The following is a 27,861-nucleotide window of genomic DNA, read 5'->3' on the forward strand; positions in this document are numbered from 1 at the left end:
AGTCATGCTATTCACAGCACATCTGGTTGACACTTCATCACATATACAACCCATACTCTTACCCTAATCATCATTTAACCATCACACTACACACTGTACCTATCTCCAACTACGTCCCTCTCAGTTAATATTACTGTGCCTCCAATGTCGACTGCAGCTTCTCATGGTCAGACATCACAAACACGCAGGCAATCAGACAAATACAATCACAAACATTAGTTTTTACTTATGGAAAGCAAAACGAAACAGAAATGAAGCGAATAGAGTCTGAACTTTGCCCCAACAATACGAGTTTTGGGTATCAAAATATCAGTCAATGATTGTATGCTGCACTCTGCTCTCTTCGATTGGAAGCAGGTGTTATTGAGGCTCTGCCTGGCTTATAGCGCCAGGTTTTTAGACCTCAGAACAGTAATTAGTGGTGTACCTTGTAAATGAAGGCTCTGCACACCACCGTAGTGAGACATGTTAGATGCAGATAATGGGGGACATGCCTCCATTGGTCACTGACATTCCAGCTCTGCCACTCTGGCTGAGTGACCACCATATCAGTGAGAATGGACTGCCTGTACTACAACACCACACTTTCAACCGCACAGCCACATCAAACACTGAACCTCACACCACACTCAACACAATTGTTACTCTGACCAAATAGATAAGGACTCAAACTGGTATGGTTCATACAGGACCCTTGGAGGTGCTACTAATAGTGATCTCCTTTCAGCCAGCCCTGGCCTTTCGTAGAGTCATCGCTCTGAACTTTAACATTATTAACACGCCCAGTTCAATTTGCAAGCATCAACTGCATGCAGCAAAACACCTTTACTCAGCTTGTGACCTCTAAGCTTGCTCAATCTGAATGCACAGGTACTTCTTAATTAAGCTGTTTAGATGAGTTTATGACCTACAGCAAGTGGGCTTTTTATTGAGGGACACGATCACTGTGCCACAACAGCCCTCATTCCAAATGTATATGAAATGGCCAATGTAACAACTGCAGATCCAATATAGCTGCACTTTGCAAATGGATGAGCCATGTTCCGGTTGAGACAACACACTGTTGCCCAGCAAACATGGATCCTGCAATTTTAGCCATCAAATTGACACTGTCTGTAATGAACCAGACCAGACCCTCTCAAAACAGGAATCCTGAAGAAGGGCTCGTGCCCGAAATGTCGATTCTCCTGCTCTTTGGATGCTGCCTGACCTGCTGTGCTTTTCCAGCAACACATTTTCAGCTCTGATCTCCAGCATCTGCAGTCCTCACTTTCTCCCCAATATAGTAACATCTCATTCCACGGTCCGGACAATGTCGGGGTTTGGATGGCCCTCAGCCGGTCTGCACAATGGTAGGCAGGCACAGGCCATTGGGCATGCGGGGTGGCTGGAAAGTCTGAAGGGTGACCACGTGCTGGGTCATGTTGGGTAGATTTCAGCTATACGTCTTTTCTCGGTTGTGCTGTGTTTTGTAGACTGCTTTAACATTATGCCTGGTTGCAGGTGATGCGTAAGATGTTTGTAGCTGCTTTCGCCCACTGTTTAATTCCACCCTTAGGAGTTGTTACAATTCCTTCTATGTACTTAGATCATTATAGTCCCTTTTTCAGGGAAACAGTGACCTGCGTAAGAATTATGTATGGTTTTATGTATTGTTGTTGATTCCAATGAGATTTGGGTGCCTTATGTTTGTATCCCTACTTCTCTGGGATACAGTATTTGTTGATGTATATTGTATTTTGTGTAAACTTGAATATCACAACATCCCATAAACATATCCTTGGCAAAAGGCAATATAGAAAACAGATTGTCTCATGTGTACTTCGCCAATACAGGAGGAAATAAAAGACAATTCTGAAAGAATTGAACTTAAGTTTCACTGTTACCATTCTTATCCCCACTATTCTAAATTGCCCCTGCTTCTTCCCCCCCCTAGCCTGGACTATTATGCACTTTCTATTCTTGATCCTCCACACCACCTGGAAAGCTCCTTGCCCCACCACTTCCAATTTAACCCTCCTGAAAGACCAGTGGAGGACACTCAGGACTATATTCATAGCAGATCTCTAACATACTTCAACTAACAAAGCCTATACATGATTGACCAAATCTCTTACTGCTGTATTCATAGCTCTTGATTAATGATAAACTAATCCCCTTACTGCATATAATGGCTCTACAGCACCAAATGTGGTGCTGCCTGAAATGCTCTGAATAGATCCCCTGACAGTCAGCTATCCAAGTAGATGATAAACAATGACAAAACCCTAGACTATGTGCAGACTGCTATAACTACAGAACCCTCTGACAGACAAGCTTTCCCACCCCACCCTGAATGTACTGAGAACAATCCTCTATCCGTTTCCGATATGGCCTTTTGGTTGCATCAAGTGTGTTTAATATGCAGGTTTCTGTCTTAGTGCGCTGTTCATCATGACACCCCCATTCCTACTGATCCAAGGACAGTTCAGTACTTACAACAGCCTATGTGTGCCTCAGCCAGAGTCCCTGGAAATGGCAGTAATGACAGCCTTTGCCACTGGCTGAGGTAACAATTGTAGCTTGGCACACAGCAAGGCATGGATGGTACATGCATGCGAATAGGTGCTGCATGAGCAAGTGCTTAGAGGGCTAGTGAGCAGCCCTGAGATGTAGCCTGGTCCAACCCAGAAGCTCGGACCTATTTGTAAACATTATCCATCCTTTCAGCAGACCTCTCAATAATAGTTCCTGCTGCATCCTACGATGGCGACTGTGCCTTGAGCAGCCTGCCAAGGTAGAGGAGGTGCCAGAATAGTTGCAATATATTGGCAAATTCCAGAAACCAATGTCCATTCACAAAGGGTGGCTGTGGATGTGTCCTGAGATAGACAATGGCCAGTGCCTGACATAGAGGTCAATCTGAGCAAGCAAAGAGTTAACTCCACTAAATACACACACTGGTTTCCCAGTTGAGTTTTCCTGACATCTTTGTTTGGCACGGTGAATGTCTTAATATTAATGAGGTGAATTGTGGCATTAACAAAATGTTCAAACTGTGTGTCAATTGGCATCATGCACTGCCTCATGTGAACCTTACCATGCCACTTATGAAAAGCATAAAAGACAGAGAGAGATGATGCAAACTTCAAGATGATCCTTGCCTCACTTGTGATCGGAGCTTCGAAACAGCAGGCAAGACCCAGAAGGACAGAGGAAGCGCTTCAGTGATCCTTTCAAGGCCTCACTGGTGAAATGTGGAATTCCTACAGACACCTGGGAATTACTGGCCCAAGACCATCCAAAGTGCAGGAGCATCCAGACAGGTGTCAAGCATCTCGAGACATGCTGTCAGGGAAAAAATGGAAGCCAGGCAAAAGCATTGAAAGGAGTACGCTGCCAATGCCCCATCCACCCTTTCCTATAACCGCCACCTGCTCCAAGTGTAACAGCTTGTGGTAGCCACATTGGTCTGTACAGCTACGTATGGACTCACTCCGAGAACGGAAGAGGGTCATCCTCGTCTGCAAGGGACTGCTGATTGCGATACCTAATTCTGTTAAGCATCTCAACATAGCCCATGTTGCTCAGACCCTAAAGTTCCAACCTGTACCAATAATCAAAGCTCTATAAGAGCTTTTGTAATGTATGAGGGAAAGGTATTTGCTGCATTTTTATGGAAGTTGATGGTTACCTCATTGCCAAAAATAGTTGTTCTTAATTAATGCATTTAAGAGTACAACTTTCAGCTTTAGTTACTTTCAGATTGCAGGCTAAACTCACATTTTGGGGTTGAGGGGGATTGAGGAAGAGAATAAGTAGAATAAGTCTCAGAACCAAAATCAAAAACAGGAATTTTCAAGTGATCATCAAGAAGCTATTGATTAGATGAAGGTTGCTGTGGACAACTGACAGGATTCAGTGCCACAGATATAGATTTTCTTCAAGGCACATTCAACACTGAAAATAAGCTTCAGCCAGCATCCTTGAAGTCACTGCAAGCTCAACTGCTAATAGTAGTACACCAATGAGCTAAATGAAAAATAGTTCAGGATTATATACTTCCACTCAACATACGGGACAATATTTAATTGAGGTGACAAGGTCTCTCCCTCAGCCTGGAGAACCAGTAGGAATCGAAACAATTCCTTTGGGTGAGGACAGCTAGAATTAAGTACCAAATATAGACATATGGGTGGCCATTAAGTAATTAAATCTTGGGGGAGGCTGCTGGCCTCAGATTCAGACGTCAGCAATACAGCAAAGGAAGATTCTAGGTTTACGAAAGGACCCAAAAAAACAGGTGAGAAAGGATAGGATGGGGTCTGCAATAAGATATAGCAGTGGCAGTGTGTGGCCCTTCTTGATGTCAAGCGTTTTGATCAGGCAATGAAAGAGCTCCCCATACAGTGACCATCTACTTCATCTGCTTATGGCTGAAAACTAGTAGCAACAGGATAAGGCCTTAACTGCCCACTTAAAAGCCTCAACTAGCACCAGGGCAGAATCAATATATACAAGACCTCCAATCCCTGAGCTGAAGCAGAGTCACCTTCTGGCACCTTCCTACCTGTTTAAATATTGCCCTACTTCCAACTAACCTTGGAGCAGGGATTAAATTCAATCCAGTATTGGATAATTCAACTAGTTAATTAACATCCCAAGAGAATAGGTGGCTCCATCTGTCTGCTTTATTGCATATCCCAAATGAAACAGGAGTTTGAACAGAACATTTTCTCCTTTCACTAGTTACAGTTTGAGGATGTCTGGTCACAAAGTAGAGTTTATTTCTACATCAGAACTAATCTAGTTAGAATATATTATACAAAAGGAAAAACACACTAGACTGCAGAGAACAAAGATGGCACCTTTCTTATTTAGTGGGTTAACAAGAAAGGTGGTGCAAAGAAATATAGTTATGATTTATGTGTTGGAATAGTTATGATTTAATGTCAACATTTTACATATTCAACTATTTGGCTATAATATTGAAAGTCTGCAATTTAAAACATTTTCATTTTTATGATATATCCAAAATAGAAAAAGTTTACAAAAGAATGTGAAAACTAGTTAGGAAAGTGAGCAGGACAGAGTCTATAAACTGTGTTGAATAATGTCACATTCAATAAAGCTTTAATTCACTATTAAGAACAGAAAAGTAAATGACTCTTAAGTGGATGCTTTTGACCATTACAGTTACATGTATCCCATGAAGTGTACTAAAATATCTTACAAACAAAGGCTTTGCACTGGACCATGTAACAAAATACCTAAAATGGATTGTTTCATCAAAATCACATGAATTGGGAAAATATATCAGCAAGTCTACTGCACAGACTGTACATGGTTTTCCTAAAAAACAAATCCATACAATTTAATTTAAATTGTTGTAAAAATACATCTATCACCCAATAAGTAAAAATTGCAATTTCTAGAATCACTGAGCCACCACATTCCAATAGCAACTTTTCAAAAAAAACTTTCTTATTGAGTCAATATATTTACATCAGTGGAAGGAGAGGGATTAAATTTTAAAAATGTTTGTAAAATATCAGATTCATTTTGTTGTGTGAATTTAATCAGAAAACAATTATATACATTATTTTCTAATGTCCACCGAATGTTCACAACTGCAGTTCTGTAGATGAAAATATATATCTGTATCAAAGTAAACAATTCTGAGATTACATCAACCTGTGCTATTGAAAGCATTCAAAATAATTTAAATGCAATATAATCTTAAATTAGTCAAGCAATGAAAAATCATATGGTTGAAAACCATTCCTGAAAACCTTAGTAAATTCTTCTTCTTCTTCTCGGCTATATTTACATTCCCTCCAGTTGGCTTTATCTGGCATATTTAGGACAGCTTCACTTGCCAAAACCTCTCTAAGAAATTGATAAAAGAACATAGTTAACAAACCATAGAGTAAACATTGCTGCAACAAATAATAATTCTCACTTTATTTACTTGACAAAGCTAGCTGGGCAAACAGAACAAACAAACACGCAACTGTAGAATTCATTAGAAGTCTACATAATGTGTACATATGAAGACCTACCTTTTTACTCTAGTTGCCAAAATTACATATTTATTCATTTCTGATTACGATCTCTCCACCCCAAATCCTAAAGCATGTTGCCTAAGAAAGGTAGGTATAGTTGTTTATTTTCTCAAGAGCTCACAACTTCACATTTATAAGATAGGTGGTGCTATTCTCCACAAAATAATTAGTCTTCAGAGCTAAACTTGAGTTTGTGGCCAAATTCTACTTAATATTATCTCCAACATCATTTCCTCGCTTTTGCAATCTGCTATCAACCAAGCATCCAACTGCTACTTCTCCATTTTAAATTCAATGAGGAAACCTCATTTTAGAGAGGATGTGGAATGTTCTTTGACACAGTTTGTAAAGGGCATTCTCTAAATGAAAGAAAACCAATGTTATTTAATTCTGCTCGAAATCTACTTGGGATAAGCCCCTGCTGATGAGACATATTCATATACATCCAAACCTTTCCCATTCGTGTATCTATCCAAATGCTTTTTAAACACTGTAATTGTACCCGCATCCACCACTTTCTCAGGAAGTTCATTCTGCACACGAACCACCCTATGCATAAAAAAAATCTCTTTGGAGTGTGGGAAGAAACCTGAGCACCTAGCAGAAACCCAAACAGAAACAGGGAGACTATGCAAACTCCATAGATAGTTGCCAGAGACTGCAATCGAACCTGTGACCTTGGAGCCGCGAGGCAGCAGTGAATGTTATTTTCAATTATGAAACTATTACATTAAGTTGTTAAATGTTTGTTTCATTTAATTGAACACAGAACTATCTGATTGGTAAAATTCATTGTGATGAAGACTGTTCAAATCCAATTCAGGTAGCTACAATACGAAACACAAAGGTCATTACAAAGACACACCCTTAAGACCACTTGATTGCCTGCTCTTACCTGCCAAATTGTAAAGGAAAGTGTTTCTTGATTCGGTGCAACAATTTTTCTCCATTGTCTAGCTCAACATAGAAATATGCTGATCCAGGTTGAATTATCTGCAAAACACAAAAAAATGGATTTACTTAAAAGTTACATACAGCTGGATCATAATTTTTTCGGTATTTTTCATCTTTCAAACAATTTGTGGAACTAACTTTTTTTAAGTTGAAGGCAATGTCAAATAGCATTTTAATAACTGGGAGTGAGCTAGACCTTTCACCTTGAAGTCTACAGTCATCTAACCCAGATTTTTGTCGCAGTGGCCCCGAGTAAAATGGAGGTTGAAACTAATTTATAGCTCTGAAAGAGCCCATACATTCTCATCTTTTTCAAGCCACCACTGTGACAAAGAGACAGCAGGAATTGCAGGGATTTCACAACCTGTTTTGTGCAAAATGCTTGACTATGTACATTAGCACAAATGAAATTGGCTTTACTATAGGAGGGGTTTGTTTTTGGAGGCCTGTGAGCACTGGAAATGGTGTTGGGCCCACTTTTGTTTGTTAATTATATAAATGCTTTGGATTAGTAAATTTGCTGATGATACCAAAATTGGCACTATAATATACAACGAAGGTGGTAATCTAAGATTACGAAGAGATCTTGATCAATGGGCTAAGGAGTGGTAGATGAGGTTTAATTAGAATAAGTGTGAGATATTGCATTTTGGTAAAACAAACAAAGGCAGGATTTACAAAATTAATGGATGGGATCTGGGCAGTTTTGTAGAGCAGACAAACCTAGGGGTTCAGGCGCATAATCCTTTGACATTTGTGAAACAAGTTGACAGGGTTGTTTTCCAGCAGCTTTTAGCACGCTTGTCTTCATTGCTTAGACCTTTGAGTATACGAGGTGGGGCATCATGTTGAAGTTGTACAGGTTGTTGGTGAGGACTCTTCTGAAGTACTCTGTGCATTTCTGGTTGCCCGGATATGCGGATATTATTAAATTGGAACGGGTTCAGAAAATGTTTACCAGAATGTTGATGGGAACTGAGGGGTTTGAGTTATAAAAACAGGATGCATAGGCTGGGATTTATTTCACTGGAGCACAGGAGGTTGACAGGTGAGTTCAGAGGTTTATAAAATCACCAGGGGCATGGATGAGATGAATAAGAAATGTTTTTGTTCCCTAAGGTGAGGGGAATTCAAAACTTGGAGTTATATTCTAAGGCAAGACAGAAATATTGAAAAATAACACGAGGGACATATTTTTTTCCAAACAGTGTGATTAGTATGTGGTACAAATTACCACAGAAAGTGACGGATGCGAGTACAATTAAAAGGTTTGAGACATTTGGATAAGTAATGAATGGAAAAGGTTGGGAGGGATATGGACCAAACATAGGCCGGTGACACTAGTTTAGTTTGACAACATGGTTGGCGTGGACTAGTTAGACTGAAGAGTCTGTTTCTACACTGTATAATTCTACAACTTTATAACTCATAACTGACAATCTTGGCAGAGAGTAACACTGCTTCCAAACTACCTGAGACAAAGAATATTGTAACCTAGCCTTCACATTTATATAAATCACATTAACTGGACCTACGGTACATGGGCTGCAGCAATTCAAGAAGGCAGCGTACCACCACCTTCTCAAAGGCAACTAGGAAGGGTGGCCAGCCTGCTCTCATCTCATGAGTAAATTGAAAAAAAAACATCCACTCACTATGCAGGTTTGCCAAAAAAACACTATTTACGGCTTTCTACATCAAATTTTCATGAAACTTCGAGAAATATCTGTTACAGTGACAAATACAACTTTAATATTACACAATAGAGGGTGACAATTATTTTTCCATGGGCATAGGTCCATTAGCTGCTAAATACACCAATCTGTTTTCACCTTTCCAAGATAGTTACCAACATGGCCTACAGGCGTCATTCAGAAACAGGTGCAATGGTTGTTGCAACTTTCTAAGAAAAGCATCTTGGAAATCTTCCAGTAATCGAAACCTAAAACTTTTTCCATTACTACATATACAAATGTACAAACCTAATTTACAACATTCTACAAAAGCTGTTATCTATCATGAGTACTATTTTTAAAAACTTTTTATTACCTGAACTTTCAGTTACTGAGAGACAAATCCTAAACTGGCAAAAAAAATATTAAAGATAATTCAACAAAAATCCAAGTGAAACACTACTTACTTTGACTAATGAAATGTAAAATTCCTTCCTCTTGTCATTTAAAATATATTTTACTGTGGAACATCACAAATTGTATTGCAACATTTAGAACAATTGTAGTATATTGTGTGTTGGCATTTGGTCAGTTGTATTAACACAAATAATAGATGTACAAACAAAGAATCCTGTACAAATGTCCTAAGTGCAATATATTTAAAAAAAGAGACAAATGAGATAATTTTCATTTAAAGGACTCCTTTAATATAGAAAAAATCCCTCAGCACTTCCAAGAGACAGAAAACAGGGACTGAACCAAAGGAAGATGTATCAGAAGTGTGGCTGAACCAAAAATGTTTGGAGGGCTTACCAAAACTATTACTTTTAAAGTGGGAGGTAGAAAGTTTTCAATAGAGAATTCAAAACCACGAGTTAATAGAAAGGCAAAGGCATATTCACTAATGCTTGGGTGAAAGAATGCATAAGTAACCAGCATCAGTGGAAAGAAACAGATGAAGGCTAAGTCCTAAAAGCTGGATGAAGTGTAGACGTGATTTTGCAGAAAGCAAGATGGGTGCAAAACCATAATAGGAATTCAAACATGGAGGTTATAACTTTAAGTGAAGCATTGAATAAATTAGAACCTTTGTAGTTTGGCGAGGATGGGGAAGCAGACTTGCTGCAAGATATTAACTGCAGCATATGAAACCCTATTGAACAAAACAACACCTCAGTTCAAAAGTTATAAAAAGCATGGGGATATGATTTCAAGGAGACTAATTTTTGCTCCCTGCCAGCGAGGAGTTCACTGGATTAAGCACCAATTAGATGAAGTACTGACTTGAGGCGTTCAGGTTCTTTTGTCCAATCATTGAGTCCCCCCACAGAAATTCCATCTCACCCGAGGCTGCCAGCCAATCAGAAGCCACTAGCTTCTGGATCCAAGAGACTGTTGCTCGAGGGCCATGCTGTGAAACCATGATGGGGTGAACTAATAAGAGAGGCAATTTTGGGAAGTATTGCAGAGTGTGGGATGCAGGAAGAGTGTTTTCAAAGCCAAGGACAGAGGTTGGCTGTCAAATGCTACCTTTTTGCTTTCCCATCCAATGCCCTCTCTGGACTGGGTAAATGGAAGTTCCACACCCCTAGGAATGGTGAACAAACCACTTTACACATTTAGTGAAAAGGCAGATAATGGGACCAGGGATGAGGTCAAGCCATTAACTGACCACTTGAAGGGCCTTGACTTGTGCCAAGTTGAGAAAGATCGCCAATAGTCCTCACCCAGTACTTAATTGTTGAGGGTACAAGGGAGTATCTTAACCAATCATTTGTCCTTCTTGTCACTTTCCTCATCTCCAGGGAGGGAAACAAAAATCGAAATATTTGTGCATCTGCCCTACCAACTTATGTGGGGTATTCAAAACTCGTTTGAAAGATGCTCATGTGAAGAGACATCCTCGAGATATTTTACTACATTGCATAAATGGAATTACATCAAGAGGTGTGGAGCTGGAAAAGCACAGCCAGTCAGGCAGCATCCGAGCAGGAGCGTCGATGTTTTGAGCATAAGCTGTTCATCCAGAACATTGCATAAATGGACCTGATGCTACTTTGTGCCAGTAAAATATTTTAAATAAATTGAATGCACCACTTAAACAGATTGATGAACAAAATTAAACTCAGAGCTTTCAATACAAAGAGATTTAAACAAAGGGTTAAGTCTTGAATGAAATAGCAATGTGCCACTTTTTTTTTTACAAACAAGCTGTGAAATCATTTTGAAGACTCCCAAATTTGTCTTTGAAAACAGTTGTAACCTAACAGCACCAAACCAGATAATTACCACTGATCAGTTTGGTCAAATTGCAGTCACGTTTCTTGTACCTAGTCAAGCAGAAATTTTGTTTGTAAAATTAGAATTAGAATCCCTACAATATGGAAACAGACCCTTTGGCCTAGCAAGTCCACAATAACCCTCTGAAGAGTAATCCACCCAGACCCGTTCTGTTACATTTCCCCCTGACTAATTCACCTAACTTGCTCATCCTTGGACTGTGGAAGGAAAGCAGAGCACCCAGAGGAAACCCACGCAGGCAACAGGGAGAATGTGCAAACTCCACACAGACAGTCATCCGAGGCTGGAGTCAAACCCTGGTGCACGGCGCTGAGACAGCAGTGCTAACTACTGAGCCATCGTACCGCCCCAATGGAAAATGAAGAAGTGTCAGAAATCTTGGAGAAAATGAAAGTTTCAAGTACCTGGGGTCAAGGTAACCTAAATAACCAGAAGAATGCAAATATAAATTAAACAACAGATTAGCTCTGTTTGGAGTAACTGAACAGAGTAAGATGATAGAAAAAACATTGCTGAACTTGAAAACAAGAATCCACAAGACTACTCGGAAACCAGTCTTATTACATAATATAAAAATCTTGGGCAACATCAAGAAGTGAGAATCATGAGTAGATGCCAATGAGATACAGACACTGATATGGAGATGGAAAAGGGTGGCACTGGAAAAGCACAGCAGGTTAGGCAGCATCTGAGGAACAGGAGAGTTGACATTTTGGGCATAAGCTTATGCTTTTCCAGCACCACCCTTTTCGACTGACTCTCCAGCATCTGCAGTTCTGGCTTTCTCCTAGTTACTGATATGGATGTGTGGAATAACAAGGAAGGACAAGATCAGAAACAAGCACATGGCAGAGAAGGAAGCGTTCTCATCAGTGAGGATTGCTGGAGAGTCAAAAAAAAGTAGCTTCAATGACTTGGAATTGGTATAAAGTCATAGAAGTATACAACACAGAAACAGACCCTTCAGTCCAACTTGTCCACGCCAACAAGATAACCTAAATAAATCCAGTCCCATTTGCCAGCATTTGGCCCATTTCCCTCTAACCCCTTCCTATTTATATTCACAACCAGAGGCCTTTTAAATATTATAACTGTACCAGCCTCCACCACTTCCTCTGGCAGCTCACTCCATACACACACCACCCTCTGCCTTTAAAAATCGACCCTTACATCCCTTTTAATTCTCTCTTCTCACATTAAACCTATGCCCTCTAGTTTTTGACTTCCCACCCCAGGGAAAATACCATATCTATTTACCCTATTCATGCCATCATGAATATTCAAACTTCTAAGGTCACCCTTCAGCCTCTGATGCTGCAGGGTAAATAGACCCAGTCTATTCAGCAGCTCCCTACAGCTCAAACTCTGGCAACATCCTTGTAAATCTGGTCTGAACTTTTTCAAATTTCACAACATCCTTCCTGTAGCAGGGCGACCAGAATTATGAGCAGCATTCCAATTGTGGTCTAACCAATATCCTGTACAGCCGCAATACGACCTCCTAACGTCTATACTTAATGCAATGACCAATTAAGGCAAGCACATCATACATTGCCACTATCCTACCTACCTGTGACTCCACTTTAAGAAACAATTAACCTGTGATCCAAGCTCGCTCTCTTCAGCAAAACTCCCCAGGACCTTACCATTAAGTCTATAAGTACTGCCCTCATTTGCCTCCCCAAAATGTATCACTTCAAATTTACCTAAATGAAACTCCATCTGCCACTCTTCAGTCCAATAGCCCATCTGATCAAAATCCCATTGTACTGAGGTAAGCTTCTCCATTGTCCACTACACTTCAACTTTGGTGTAATTTGCAAATCTACTAACCATACCTCCGATATTCATATCAATGACGAAAAGCATTGGACCCAGCACCGATCCTTATGACACATTGCCTCCAGTGAGAAAAGCAACCCTCCACCACCAACCTTTGTCTTCTACAATTGAGCCATTTGTGTACCCAAATGGCTAGTTCTACCTTATTCTATGCGCTCTAACCTTGCTAATAAGTCTATCATGAAGAACCTTGTCAAATGCCTTACTGAAATCCATAGATATCATATACACCACTTTGCCCTCAATGCTCTTTGTTACTTCTTCAAAAAACTCAATCATTTCCTGTACACAAAGCAATGTTGACTACCCCTAATTAGTCCTTGCCTTTTCAAATACATGAACATCCTGTCCCTCAGGATTCCCTCCAACAACTTGCCCACTATCAATGTCAGGGTCAATGATATATAGTTCCCTGGCTGTTCCTTACCACCTTTCTTAAATGGTGGCATTACATTAGCCAATTTCCAGTCTTCCAGCATCTCACCTGTGGCTATTGTTGATACAAATATCTCAGCAAGTGGCCCAGCAATTTCTTCCCCATTTTCCTACAGAGTTTCAGGGTATTGCTGATCAGGTCCAAGGGATTCATCCACCTTTACCCATTTGAAGACCTCTACCACCACCTCCTCTGTAATATGGACATGTTTCAAGATGTCATTATTTCCCCATGTTCTCTTTCTTCCACATGTTTCTCCACAGTAAAAACTGATGCAAAATACTCATTTAGTATCTCCCCACCACCCTACCCCCAATCTCCTGTGGTTCCACATATAGGTGGCCTTCCTGATCTTTGAACAGCCCTATTCTCTCCCTTGTTCTCCTTTTGTCAATGGGTTTGTAGAATCCCTTCAGATTCTCCTTAATGCTATTTGACAAAGCTGTCTAATGTTCCCTTTTTGCCCTCATGATTTCCCTCTTAAGTATACTTACTGCTTTTATACTCTTCTCGGGATTCATTCGATCTCTGCTGTCTATACCTGACATATGCTTCCTTATTATTCTTAACCAAAACCTCCATTTCTCCAGTCATCCTGCATTCCCTACACCTACCAGCCTTGACCTTCACTCTAACAGGAACATACTGTCTCAGACTCTCATGTTCGCAGTGTTGAAGGCTTCCCATTTTCCAGCCGTCTCCTTACAAGTGAACACCTGACCCCAATCAATTTTTGAAAGCTCTTGCCTAATACCCCAAAATTGACCTTCCTCCAATTTAGAACGTTAACTTTTAGATCCGGTCTATCTTTTTCCACCACTATATGTTCATTTATCGTAGATTTAAACAGAGAAGAAATCTGGTGAGATCAATGATGACATAGTTAGGGCAAGAGTCAGAGGTCCAACTCGCCCATGCCAACCAGATAACCCAAGCCAATCTCATTCCACCTGCCAGCACCCGGCACATATCCCACCAAACCCTCCCTATTCATATACCCAACCAGATGCCTTTCAAATGTTGCAATCGTAACCAGCCTCCACCACTTCCCCTCGCAGCTCAGCTCATTCCATATACGTACCACCCTCTGCGTGAAAAGGTTGCCCCTTAAGTCTCTTTTATATCTTTCCCCTCTCACCCAAAACCTATGCCTTCCAGTTCTGGACGCCCCCATCCCAGGGAAAAGACTTTGTCTATTTATCCTATCAGTGCCCATCATGATTTTTTAAAATTTCTATAAGGTTGCCCCATAACCTCCAACTCTCCAAGGAAAACAGCCCCAGCCTATTCAGCCTCTCCATACACCTCAAATCCTCCAACCCTGGCAACATCCTTATAAACATTTAATAAACCTTTTCAAGTTTCACAACACCTTCCGATAGGGTGCCATATTCCATTAATGCAAAAAAGGCCGAACCGATGTCCTGCCGCAACATGACCTCCTAACTCCTGTACTCAATACTCTGACTGATAAAGGAAAGCATACCAAATGCTTTCTTCACTATCCTATCTACCTATGACTTCACTTTCAAGGAGCTATGAACCTGCACTCCAGGGTCTCTTTATTCAGCAACACTCCCGAGAACTTTACTATTAAATATAGAAGTCCTGCTAAGATTTGCTTTCCCAAAATGTAGCACTTCGCATTTATATAAATTAAACTCCAAATGCCACTTCTCAGCCCATTGGCCCATCTGATCAAGATCCCAAATAATCTGAGGTAACCTTCTTCGCTGTTCACAACAACACCAATTTCAGTATCATCTGCAAACATATTGACTATACCTCTTATGCTCACATCCAAATCATTTATAGAAAATGATGAAAAGTAGTGGACCCAGCATCTATCCTTGTGGCACTCCACTGGTCACAGGCCTCCAATCTGAAAAACAACCCTCCACAACCACCATGTCTTCTACTTTTGAGCCAGTTCTGTATCCAAATGGCGAGTTCTCCCTGTATTCCATGAGATCTAATCTTGCTAATCAGTTGCACAGGGGGAACCTTGTCGAACGCCTTACTGAAGTCCATATGGATCACGTTCAGCACTCTACCCTCATCAATCCTCTTGGTTGTCTTTTTAAAAAAAACTCAGTCACGTTTGTGTGACAGGATTTCCCTAGCACAAAGTCATATTAACTATCCACAATCAGTCACATCCATCAGGACACCCTCCAACAACTTGCCCACACCAACATCAGGTTCAATGGTCTATCGTTCCCTGGCTTGTTCTTACCACCTTTCTTAAACTGTGGTACCAAGTTAGCCAACCTCCAGTCTTCCAGCACCTCACCTGTGGCTAGCGATGAGACAAATATCTCAGCAAATGGCCCAGCAATCACTTCCCTAGCTTCCCACAGAGTTCTAGGGTACACCTGATCAGATCCTGGGGATTTATCCAGTTTTATGTGTTTCAAGACATCCAGCTTTTCCTCCTCTGTAATATGGACATTTTTTCAAAATGTCACCATCTATTTCCCCACATTCTATATCTTCCATATCTATTTCCACAGTAAATATTGATACAGAATATTCGTTTAGTATCAAGTAGTTTTGAAAAGATTTGTAGTTCAGGTTGAGATTCTGAATGTAGGTTTGCTCGCTAAGCTGGAAGGTTCATGTTCAGACGTTTTGTCACCATACTGGGTAACATCTTCGGTGAGCCTCCGAATGAAGCACTGCTAATGATTCCTGCTTTCTATTTGTACGTTTGGGTTTCTTTGGGTTGGTGATGTCATTTCCTGTTCCTTTTCTCGGGGGTGGTAAATGGGGTGCAAGTCAATGTGTTTGTTGATAAATAGAATGCAGGAATCATCAGCAGTGTTCCGAAGGCACACTGAAGATGTTACTGGTGAAGAATTTTACCTCCTCACTCTCCATTAGAGTCATACCAGAGGATTGGAATGAGGTGAACATTGTTCCTCTTTTCAAGAAGGGTAATAGGGAAACCCCTGACAATTACAGATCAGTCAGTCAGTCTTACGTCTGTGTTCAGCAAAGTTCTGGAAAGAATTCTGAGGGATAGGATTTATGACTATTTGGAAAAGCAGTGTGTTTAAAGGCAGTCAGCATGGCTTTGAGGGGCAAGTCATGCATCACAAATCTCACTGAGTTCTGTGAAGTGGTGTCAAGACAGGTCGACGAAGGTGGAGCAATGGCTGTGGTGTATATGGACTTCAGTAAGTCATTTGATAAGATTCCCCATGGTAGGCTCATTCATGAAGTCAGGAAATATGGGATACAGGGAGATTTGGTTATCTGGATTCAGAATTGGTTGGCTGACAGAAGGCAAAGAGTGGTTATAGATGAAAAGTATTTTACCTGGAGGTCAGTGTTGAGTGGGATCCTGCAGGACTCTGTTCTTGCCTCTACTCTTTATAGTTGTTATAAATGACTTGGATGAGGAGGTTGAGGGGTGGCTTAGTAAATTTTCAAATGACACAAAGGTTGGAGGTACCATCCATAGTATCGAGGGCTATTGCAGACTTCAGCACGACAAACAGGATGCAGAGCTGGGCTGAGAAATGGCAGCTGGAGTTCAACCTGGATAAATGTGAAGTGATGCATTTTGGAAGGTCGAACTTGAAAGCTGAATACAGGATTAGAGACAGGATTCTTGGCAGTGTGGAGGAACAGAGGATCCTTGGTATGCAACTACATAGATCCCTCAAAGTTGTGAATAGGGTTGTTAAGAAAGCTTATGGTGTTTTGGCTTCCATTAACAGGGGAATCGAGTTTAAGAGCCACAAGGCTTTGCTACAGCTCTAAAAGTCCCTGGTGAGACCACACTTGGAACACTGTCAGTTCTGGTCACCCTACTTTCGGAAAGATGCAGAGACTTTGGAGGGGGTGCAAAGAAGGTTTACCAGGATGCTGCCTGGACTGGAGAGCTTGTCTTACTAAGCTCAGACTTTTCTCTCCGGAGAGGAGGAGGAAGAGAGGAGACCTGATTGAGGTATACAAAGTAATGAGAGGAATGGATAGAGTCAATAACCAGAGACTTTTCCCCAGGGCAGGACTGACTGGCACGTGGGGTCATAGTTTTAAGATATTAGGAAAAAGGTATAGAAGGGACGTCAGAGGAAGGTTTTTTATGCAGAGAGTTGTGAATTCATGGAATGTGTTGCTAGCAGTAGTCGTGGAAACAGAGTCATTAGGGACATTTAAGCGACTGCTGGACATGCACATGGATAGAGTAAGTTGAGGGGTGTGTAGGATATTTTATTTTACATTAGGATCAACCCTCAGCACAACATCGTGTGCCAAAGGGCCGGTTCTGTGCTGCATTTTTCTATGTTCTATGTTAACTAGTATGGTGATGAAACGTCTGAAAATGAACCTTCCAGCTCAGTGAGCAAACCAACATCCATGCGCGTTTAGTATCTCCTCCATCTCCTGCGGCTCCACACAAAGGCTGTGTTGCTGATATCTGAGGAGCCCCTATTCTCTCCCCAGTTACCCTTTTGTCCTTAATGCGTTTGTAAAAACCCTTTGGATTTTCTTTAACCCTATTTGCCCAAGCTATCCCATGTCCCCTTTTTGCCCTCCTGATTTCCCTCTTAAGTATACTCCTACTGCCTTTATACTCTAAGGGTTCATTCGACCTATCTTGTCTATACCTGAAGTATGCTTCCTTCTTTTTCTGAACCAAACCTCAATTTCTTTAGCCATCCAACATTCCCTACTCCTACCAGCCTTTCCTTTCACCGTAACAGGAATATATTGTCTCTGGACTCTCGTTGTCTCATTTCTGAAAGCCTCCCATTTTCCAGCCATCTTTTTATCTGCGAACAACTGCCCCCAATCAGCTTTTGAAAGTTCTTGTCTGATACTGTCAAAATTAGTCTTCCTCCAACTTAGAACTTCAACTTTTAGGTCCGGTCTATCCTTCTCCATCATTATGGTTGCCGGCAGCCCCACTGACATCTCAGTCTCCTGCCCGCCTTATTTCCCAAGAGTAGGTCAAGTTTTGCACCTTCTCTAGTAGGTACATCCACATTTTGAATCAGAAATATCTCTTGTCCACACTTAAATTCTCCTCCATCTAAACTCTTAAAACATTGGCAGTCCCAGTCTATGTTTGGAAAGTTAAAATCCTCTACAATAACCAACCTTCTTATAGATGACTGAAATCTCCTTACAAATTTGTTTCTCAATTTCCTGTTGACTATTAGAGATGGGAAAAGGCCTAAAACATGATGAAAAGGTACACTGGTGAAAATTTTAAAGAGAGCTGGATTTGAAGGCAAATGGGTGACTAGTGATGAAAATAGGCAATCAGCACTGTGATAACCTTCAGGTAAAACAGAAGAAGCCAAGGGAATGGAAAGAGTGCAGACAATGCATTTTGAAAACAATACAAGTATAGTTTGGAGACTGAATTTTTAGTTAACTTAAATGTGCAGACAAAGAAATTGAAAAAGTACAATACCACATGATAAGTGCACTTATCTATTGTGAAGTCAGGCAGCTTATCCTTTAGCATTGACAATTTTGTATAAAATTTTCAGAGGCAGCCTTGATAGACCACTTAGAAATTTTTTGTTCATCAATGGTTTATGGCTCCATGGCAAAAATAAGATTGCTTGTGTCTTTTGAGTTACTGAAGTACATTAAATAAACTCACTTGTTTGAGATCCGAATGTTCAGGGATCTCCAATAGCTCCATCCTCTGTTCCTCTGCTTGTACAATAAAAGCTTCTTTAATGTCCTCAGTTGTACAACTTTGGATAGGTATAGGAACCACCTGAATGAAAATGGAAAGTGTCACTTAGAACTCATTGCAGTTACTATCAAAACAGTTTACACAAAAGTCTATAGATTTTCTATAGATTAATCTAAAGTAATTAGAAAAAAAGTACATCATTGGGATATTGGTTCCCTCAGGAAAACTCATCATCATACCAGATGAGACAACATCTTTGATTATTTCAGACTTAAACTAATGAAAAAAAGAGCATTTGCTGTGTGAGCTGAAAGAGTTAAATAACAGAAGGACTTGATAGTTTTTCACAACAAAGTTTCCAACTCAATATTATTGTTTGTGGAGACTGTAGGACTGGTCTGGTACTTCCAAAACCAACCGATTTAAGATCAACCACATGTAAACATCAAATCTTAAATGCTCCTTGGATGAGAACAAATGATTCATGTTTCAAATCAACATATGCTGCTATTTTGAAAGTGGAACTTTGTCTATTGAAAATTCAAGGTTTCACTCAAATATTTGATGTGACTAGAAATTACCTGCAACTGTAGGTGCTGACTCCTGTAGTTTCTTTCAAACATTACAAACCTTTTCCCAATGCTCTTGTAAAACTTTTTCAAAGCCAGTTTATACTTCTGTACTTCTTCTATGACTTCTGAAGGAAGCTCTACCACTGACTGGTGGTGCCCAATAGGTAAAATGAGTACGTGATCTGGGGTTAAGCTACCTTTTGCAAGGGCAATATAACACTGTAAAACAAAAAACTTAATCATTTAAGCTGATGAATTATCTTCTACAAATACTTTTATGCAATGCAAATATTATATGTATATTGAAGTAAGCCTTCAGGAAATCACAGTAAACATGCATGTCATTTTTCAGTGCTCAGCTCCCTCGTGTGAAAGATTGTTGGCTATTTTTAGAGGCATTATCTTTTGTTTTCATATGATGCAGGTGCCACTGACAAAACCTGCAGATGTTTCCCATCCACTACTCCTTTAGAAAAGGTGGCAGTCAGTTGTCTCCTTGAACAGCCATAAATTTATTTAGCATAGGGATTCTACAGAGCTGATGGGGAAGGCATGAGGGGTTTCGTGGAAATCACATTCTTCAGCCACAGGGATTTAAGCCACACATATAGGATCTTGATCAGTAAGGGGATTAAAGGTTATGTGGAGAAGGCAGGAGAATGGGATTGAGAAACACATCAGCCATGATTGAATGGCAGGGCAGACTCAATGGGGTAAATGGCCTAACTCTGCGTCTGTATCTATGGTCCCACAGTGACATAACTTTAAATCAGGAAGGTGTGTACCTTGGAACATGGAGTGTTCCTATGTTTCTGCTGTTCTTGCTTTTCTTGGTAGTTAGAAATCATGGTTTTGGAAAGTGCTGAAGTTGTTTTGACAAGTTACTTGTCAATACAGCTCTAATATAGTACATCTTGCTGCTACCATGCATTGGCACGAGGGAGTAAATATTTGGATAATGGAGGATGTCTCTTTTTATTTTTTAATTAATTCAAGGGATGAGGCCATTTCTAATTGCCAAAGGGTTACTGACTGGCCTGGCAGCAGAGCCCAGGACTCCTGGTTGCAGGGAGAGTGTAGGTTTTGCACAGGAACCGGTTCTGGCAGTGACCTCTACCATGTGGGCCCACTAGCAAAAAGATGGCACCTAAAAAGTGGTGACTCCTATGTTGGTTGGTCTGACTCAGGCAGCGGTGAGGTAGCTTAGGCGGGGTGGTGGCACAGGTGTTGTGGGCGAGTTGGTTCAGGGCTCATGGTAGAAGCAGCAGAACAAAGACAGACTTTCAGTTATAGCTTTTCATTCTTAAACTATTCAAAATGCCACTGGACTGTGGCAACAGTCAAAGTTTTTCACGTATTTTACCATATTATTCACTGTAAAACAGTGGACAATAAATCATTAGACTCTTAATTCCATATTTTTTACTGAATTAATATTTAATCATCTACCATGGTGTAGTATGAACCCTAGCAACCAAAACGATACTTGGGGTGTCTGAATTAGCAGTCCAGTAATAACACCACTGGGCCATCATCACCTTGGTACCAATCAATTGGTCTGCTCTGCCCTGCATAAATGTCAAATTTGTGTGTTGTTGGAGCTGCAGGTGGAGGGTGCTCATCTAGGCTGGTGGACGGTGTTCCATCATTTTCCTGACTTGCGCCTTGTAGATGTGTGGACAGGCTTCAAGGAGTCAGGAGATAACCAATCTCACGAATTCCCTGATCTTTTAATGACTGGCCCTGTTCCGTTTCAATGATAACCAAGCCAGGACATCGATTCTAAGGGATTCAGTGACATAGAACATAGAATATTACAGCGCAGTATACGCCCTTCCGCTTTCAATGTTGCACTGACCTGCAAAATTAATCTGATGCCCATCTAACCTACAGCATTCCATTATTATCCATATGTATGTCCAATGCCCATTTAAATGCCCTTAACGTCAGCGAGACAACTACTGTTGCAGGCAGGTTGTTCCACGGTGCTACTACTCTCCAAGTAAAAATCTACCCAAATATATCTATCCTAAAATCTATGACCGCTCAATTTAAAGCTATGTCCCCTCGCCTTCACCATTTGAGGTAAGTGGCTCTTATCTAATCCTCTGATTATTTTATAAGTCTCGATTAACTCACCTCTTAACCTTCTTCTCTCCAATGAAATCAGCCGCAGTTTCCTCAGTCTTTCCTTGTAAGACCTACCTTCCATATCAGGCAACATCCTAGTAAATCACCTCTGAACCCTTTCCAAAGCTTCCACATCCTTCCTATAATGGGGTGACCAGAACTGCACAGAGTACTCCAAGTGCAGCCTTACCAGTGTCTTGTACAGCTGAAGCGTGACCTCATGGCTTCAAATCTCAATCCCGCTATCAATAAACGCCAACACACCATATGCCTTAACAACCCTATCAACCTGGCTGGCAACCTTCAGGGATTTATGCACCTGGGCACACATCTCTCTGTTCGTTCACACTGCCAATGTGAATTACCATTGGCCTAGTACTCTGCATTCCCGTTACTTCTTCTGAAGTGAACTACTTTATACTTTTCTGCATTAAACTCCATTTGCCACTTCTCAGCCCAGCTCTGCACCTTATCTATGTCCGTCTGTAACCCACAACACTAACCACAACTCTGCCTACCTTAGTGTCATCTGCAAAGTTACTAACCCATCCTTCCACACCCACTTCCAGATCATTTTTAAAAATGACAAACAGCAGTGGCCCCAAAACAGATCCCTGCGGCACACCAGTGGTAACTGAGTTCCATGATAAACATTTCCCATCAACCACCACCCTCTGTCTTCTTTCAGCCAGGCAATTTCTGATTCAAACTGCTAAATCACCTTCAATCCCGAAACTCCTTACTTTGTGCAATAGCCTACCGTATCAAATGCCTTACTGAAGTCCATATACACCACATTAACTGCCCTATCTTCATCCACCTGTTTTGGCACCTTCTCGAAGAACTCAATAAGGTTAGCGAGGTACAACCAACCCTTCACAAAACCGTGTTGATCATCCCTAATCAAATTATTCTGTTCCAAACGATTATAAATCCTACCTCCTATAACCTTTTCCAACGCCTATTGGCCTGTAATTTACCAGGGTTGCCCTGATTCCCCTTCTTAAACAAGGAGAACATTTGCCATCCTCCAGTCTTCTGGCACTATTCCTGTCAACAATTATAACACAAAGATCATGAGTCTCGTTCCCACAAAACCTCCCATCTGTCCCCCATAACTATGGAGTCCCCAATGACTAAAGCTCTGCTCCTCTTTCCCTTCCACTCTGAGCAAAGGGACAGACTCTGTGCCAGAAACCAGCACCCCATTGCTTACCCCTGGTAAATTGCACCCGACCACCCCAAACAGTATCAAAAAACAGTATACTTGTTATCGAGGGGAACCACCACAGGAGATCCTTGCATACCTGCCAGTTCCCTTTCCTACCCCTGACGGTAACCCATCTATCTTCATCATGTGGCTGTGGAGTAACTACCTCCTTGTAAATGCACTCAATAACCCCCTCAGACTCTTGAATGATCCAAAGTACATCCAGCTTCAGTTCTCTAACACAGTACTTGAGGAGCTGGATTTGGTGCATTTCCCACAAATGAAGTCAGCAGGGATACTAGAGGTGACCCTTATCTCCACATACTGCAGGAAGAACATTCAACTGCCCTAACCTCTGTTCCCGCCATTCTAAATTCCCAAATAGACTGCCAGAAACAAAAACAAATGAAACAAAAAAAAAAGACACTTGTCACCTTACCAACGGATGCACAGAACGTTTGTTTGGTTAGAGGAGGAGGATGGGTGGGAGACATTACCCGTGTAGTGTTTCATGTAAAGCAACTGCCCAAATATGTGACCTTGTGACTTTTCCGACTGCGTCCAGGAACTGAAAAAAACTGGAACTAAATTATATACTCACTTATCCCGATGGTCTCCGCTGCTCCCTGGAGACCTCGTAGTACCATTGAATGTCAAGGGGAGATTGGTTTGTTACTGATCAAGCCAAGCTGGAATTATGTCTAGGTCTTGCAGCATATTAGTACAAACTATTTCAGTGTCTTAAGAGCTGTGGATAGTACTGAACCTTATAGATTCATTAGGTTTTAATTTGTGAATGTGACTGCCAGTGGTGTAATACACAAGAATTCTGTTAAGAAATCAAGATGCAGCACTAGTAATTAATTTTATCTGATCTTGCCAGATATGCTACAGCTAAATACATCATAGACAAGGTTGCTTATGTAATTGAAACCAGTGTTTTGAACAATTATGTATTCTAGTAGCAACCAATGCTCAAAATTTATGTTTTCTAACCAAAAGGAAATACTCAAATGGACATATAGTACTTACATGTGTACCAATACTGATAACCAAGTGCTTTTCTACTTCGGGACTAGCAAGGCAGAACCAGCAAGGACCTGTGGGCTGAGCTACAAGAACAAAAATATGAAGTTTCAGATGTGTACTCCACGTTAAACCAAGTACTTTTTTTTATATAAACAGAGAACAATGAGCATCTTTAATTTGGAAAATGAAAAAAATTCATAAAGTAAATTCAGTGAGTTTTAGAAATTTCTTGGAATCCATACAATGTGAAAGCAGGCCATTTGGTCTGAGTTCACATCGACTCCCTCCAAAAAGCATCCTATCCAGAGCCAACCCCTACCCTATCCCTGGAACCCTGCATTTCCCATGGCTAATCCACCTAGCCTATGCATCCCTGAACACTACAGGCAACTTTCTATTCAAAAGCATGGCCAATTCACCTCATCTGCACATCTTCTGGACTGAGGGGGAAACTGGAGCACCCAGAGTAAACCCACAGAGACACAGGGAGAATGTGTAAACACCACACATAGAGTCAGAGATGTACAGCACAGAAAGAGACCCATTGAATACAGGGAGAACTAGCTATCTGGATACAAAACTGGCTTAAAGGGAGAAGATAGAAGGTGGTGGTGGTGGGTGGTTTTTTTTCAGACTGGAGGCCCGTGATCAATTATGTGCCACAAGGATCGGTGATGGGTCCACTGTTTTTAGTCATTTATATTAACAATTAGGGCATGAATATAGGAGGTATACAGAGGAACCTCATGTTGGAAAGGGGTGGAGGGGTTGGCTGTGGATAATATTGGCAGGGTGCAGGACCCGTGCGTGGTGTGCTGCTGCCTCATATCACGATTGGAGAGCAGACTTAAAAAAAACTCCGAGCCCCAGTGGGAAGGCCTTAAATCAATTAACTGAATAATCAATTATCCAAACAAAATAGTGCCCACCCATCACGCTAGGAGAATCGAGGTTCCTCTTTAGTAATTTTGCAGATAACACCAAAATTGGAGGAGTAGTGGACAACGAAGAAGGTTACCTCAGATTACAATGGGATCTTGATCAGATGGGCCAATGGGGCTGAGGAGTGGCAGATGGAATTCAATTTAGTTAATTGCAAGGTGCTGCATTTTGGAAAAGCCAATACACTTAATGGTAAGACCCTGGGGAGTGTTGCTAAACAAAGAGACCCTGGAGTGCAGGTTCATAGTTCCTTGAAAGTAGAATCACAGAAAGATAGGATAGTGAATGAGGCATTTGATACGTCTTCCTTAGATGGTCAGAGCATTGAGTATAGGAGTTGAGAGGCAATGTTGCAGTTGTACAGGACACTGGTTCAACAATAATTTGGAATATTGCGTGCAATTCTGGGTCTACTTTCTATCGGAAGGATGTTGTGAAACTTGGAAGGATACAGAAAAGATTTACATGGATGTTGCCAGGGTTGGAGGATTTGAGCTATAAGGAGAGGTTGAATAGGCTGGGGCTGTTTTCCCTGGAGGGTCGGAGGCTGACGGGTGACCTTAGAGAGGTTTATAAAATCAATAGACAAGGTATTTTCCTTGGGATGGGGGAGTCCAGAGCTAGAGGGCATTGGTTTAGGTTGAAGGGAAAGCTTAGGACCTAAGGGGCAACGTTTTCCACACAGAGAGTGGTACTTGTATGGAATGCGCTGCCAGAGGAAGTGGTGGAGGCTCGTACAACTCCAACATTTAAAAGGCATCTGGATGGGTATATGAATAGGAAGGGTTTAGAGGGATATGAGCCAAGTGCAAGCAAATAAGACTAGATTAGGTTAGGATATCTGGTTGGCATGGACAAGTTGGACTGAAGGATCACCCAAAGGTGAAAGTGAAACTGTGAGATAGCACTGTTAACCACTGAGCCTCCATGCCGCCCATTTGAAAGCTTTATTTATGTATGCAACTGTATACACATGTTAAGCTTCCCTGTACTGCTTCCCCATATAATAGTATTGCTACTTTTACATTGGATAGGCAGTGATCATAGAAAGGCAGTTACAATTGCTGTACCTGACTACTATCCATTGCTTCCTCTGGAAATGGGACAAATATAGGACGGGTTTGAGATCCTCCTCCTCTCATTCTGTTAATGCAACAGCTTATTAGCACTCAATTCTACAAACAAAATTGGCGACTTAATGAGACAAAACAGCTTTGCTAATGGAATTTCACCTCAATGAATCAAACATGTTCAAAGTTGGTGAATGAGAGAACTGAAGAGATCCACAGAAATGACTGAATGGTCAGACACAATTAAGAGTATATTTGAATAATCCTCAACTTTTGAGAAAGCAATTTAATTGCAATGTCTCAAGACACCTCTTATTTACTTCCTGCATAGCATGTATTCCTTCCGGTTCAAACTTCTCCATGTTACGGGAGAACGAGCGCACAAGTGAGTGTGTGCATGTGAGTACAGAGTTACGGAGTGAAAAAAAGTCCACTAATCAGCTTTACAAATCATATGTAATAATAATGAAGGTTTTCTTGAAGAAACAAGGATGTGTATAAGACATCTAATTTCAGAGATTATATTGCACCCATTAAAATTTTACACTTTGATGAGTTTAATACAAAGGCAGGGTTATATGATGCTTAAATCCACCATTCTATTTCCTATTGCAATAAAACAGACTGGTTAGTAAGGCTAGATCAAATGGGATTCAGGTAGAAACAGCCAATTGGATACAAAGTTGGCTTAAATGGTAGAAGATGGGACGGTAGAAGGTTATTATTCGGGCTGGAGGCCTATGACCAACAGTGTGCCACAGGATTAGTTCTGGGTACACTGTTGTTCGTCATTTATAGGAGTTATGGTTACTAAGTTTGCAACGATACCAAAATTGGAGGTGTAGTGGACAGCGAAGAATAGTTCAGTTTAGGATATCTGGATGAGTTGGACCAAAGGGCCTGTTTCTGTGTTGTGTGACTCTAGAAATTGTATTTGCCTTCCCTGCAGCAGCTTCTTTGTTTTATATATGAGAACATCAGGATCTCTTTGTATTGTAGCATTTTGTAGGCTGTCTTCCTTTAAATTGCTTCATTACTTTTCTACTCTTATTTGTACTGGATACTATCACGTTTTCCTAAATATTATTTCATCTGCTGAAAATCAGCCCATTCAAACGAACCAAACCATATCTCCTTAGTTTTCAATTAACACCTTACTTTCCCATGTGTTTCTGACAACAAGATCGCTGGAAATCAACAAAGGGCATGCTTATAGGTGGAGGTTGAGATGACCACCATTCTCCATTGCAGTGGAATCTGGACTCTTCACCAGTGTGACATCAAGATCCTTAGTGCTTCCACCAATGGTGCCTACATTGGACCATGGGAATCAATTAAGAGGGTCACTGGAATAACACATGCATCTGCTGTCAAACTGCATCTACTAGCATCAAGCCCAGCTACTGAAATATCAACGCCAATGGATCAGCCATCGAGTCCAGATGCCTGAAAACGGTCTCCAACAGCAACTTTGCTTCTACCAGCTCGTAGCCAGACAATGTATAAAGGCCTGCCAAAGACAAGCGTATAAGGATATACTCAAAATTGTCCTAAAGTCTGAAAGTATTGACACCACTGGGAGGAGAAAGCTTCTAACTGCTTGACATTTCGGACATCATGTTCTGCAGTTGGACTTTATTTTTATTTTTTTCTGTACTTCACTGACAATGACATCCTTAGGTGAGCAACCTGGACTGTAGCATAGCAATTAGCGATTTAAAACAAAATTTTGTTGCTTCGATGATTTAATTATGGGTAATGCAATTTACTAGTATAGTAAATACCTCTGCTTTTAGATATATATAAGCAGGCTAAAAAAATAAAGAGGTAAAGACCTAAATACAACTGGTGGAGCAAGGCACAAAAAAAAGAACAAAAATTTACAGGCTCACAATGAGGTAGTAGACTGCTGAGAATAGCAATGATCACAATCCTAAAATAATTTCCTTAAAGCTCCTTTAAGACTCAATTTTTCAACAAACTTTAAGAAAAA

General features: G+C 40.9%; 1 protein-coding gene across 2 annotated transcripts in view; it reads right to left on the bottom strand.

The window, feature by feature from the left end:
* Window positions 1-4,656: 4,656 nt before the first annotated feature.
* cwf19l1 (CWF19 like cell cycle control factor 1) overlaps window positions 4,657-27,861 on the bottom strand; it is a 40,218-nt gene continuing 17,013 nt past the window's right edge. For both annotated transcript variants that reach the window (XM_060843196.1, XM_060843194.1), the window contains exons 10-14: window positions 23,860-23,939; window positions 19,497-19,706; window positions 18,877-18,996; window positions 6,940-7,037; window positions 4,657-5,868 (exon numbers count right to left, since the gene is read on the bottom strand). In XM_060843196.1, the coding sequence (XP_060699179.1) occupies window positions 5,724-5,868; window positions 6,940-7,037; window positions 18,877-18,996; window positions 19,497-19,706; window positions 23,860-23,939 (653 nt within the window). In that variant the 3' untranslated portion in view covers window positions 4,657-5,723. The remainder of the gene's footprint in view (window positions 5,869-6,939; window positions 7,038-18,876; window positions 18,997-19,496; window positions 19,707-23,859; window positions 23,940-27,861) is intronic.

The sequence above is a fragment of the Hemiscyllium ocellatum genome, chromosome 23 (assembly GCF_020745735.1).
Source record: "Hemiscyllium ocellatum isolate sHemOce1 chromosome 23, sHemOce1.pat.X.cur, whole genome shotgun sequence".
Taxonomy (NCBI): domain Eukaryota; kingdom Metazoa; phylum Chordata; class Chondrichthyes; order Orectolobiformes; family Hemiscylliidae; genus Hemiscyllium; species Hemiscyllium ocellatum.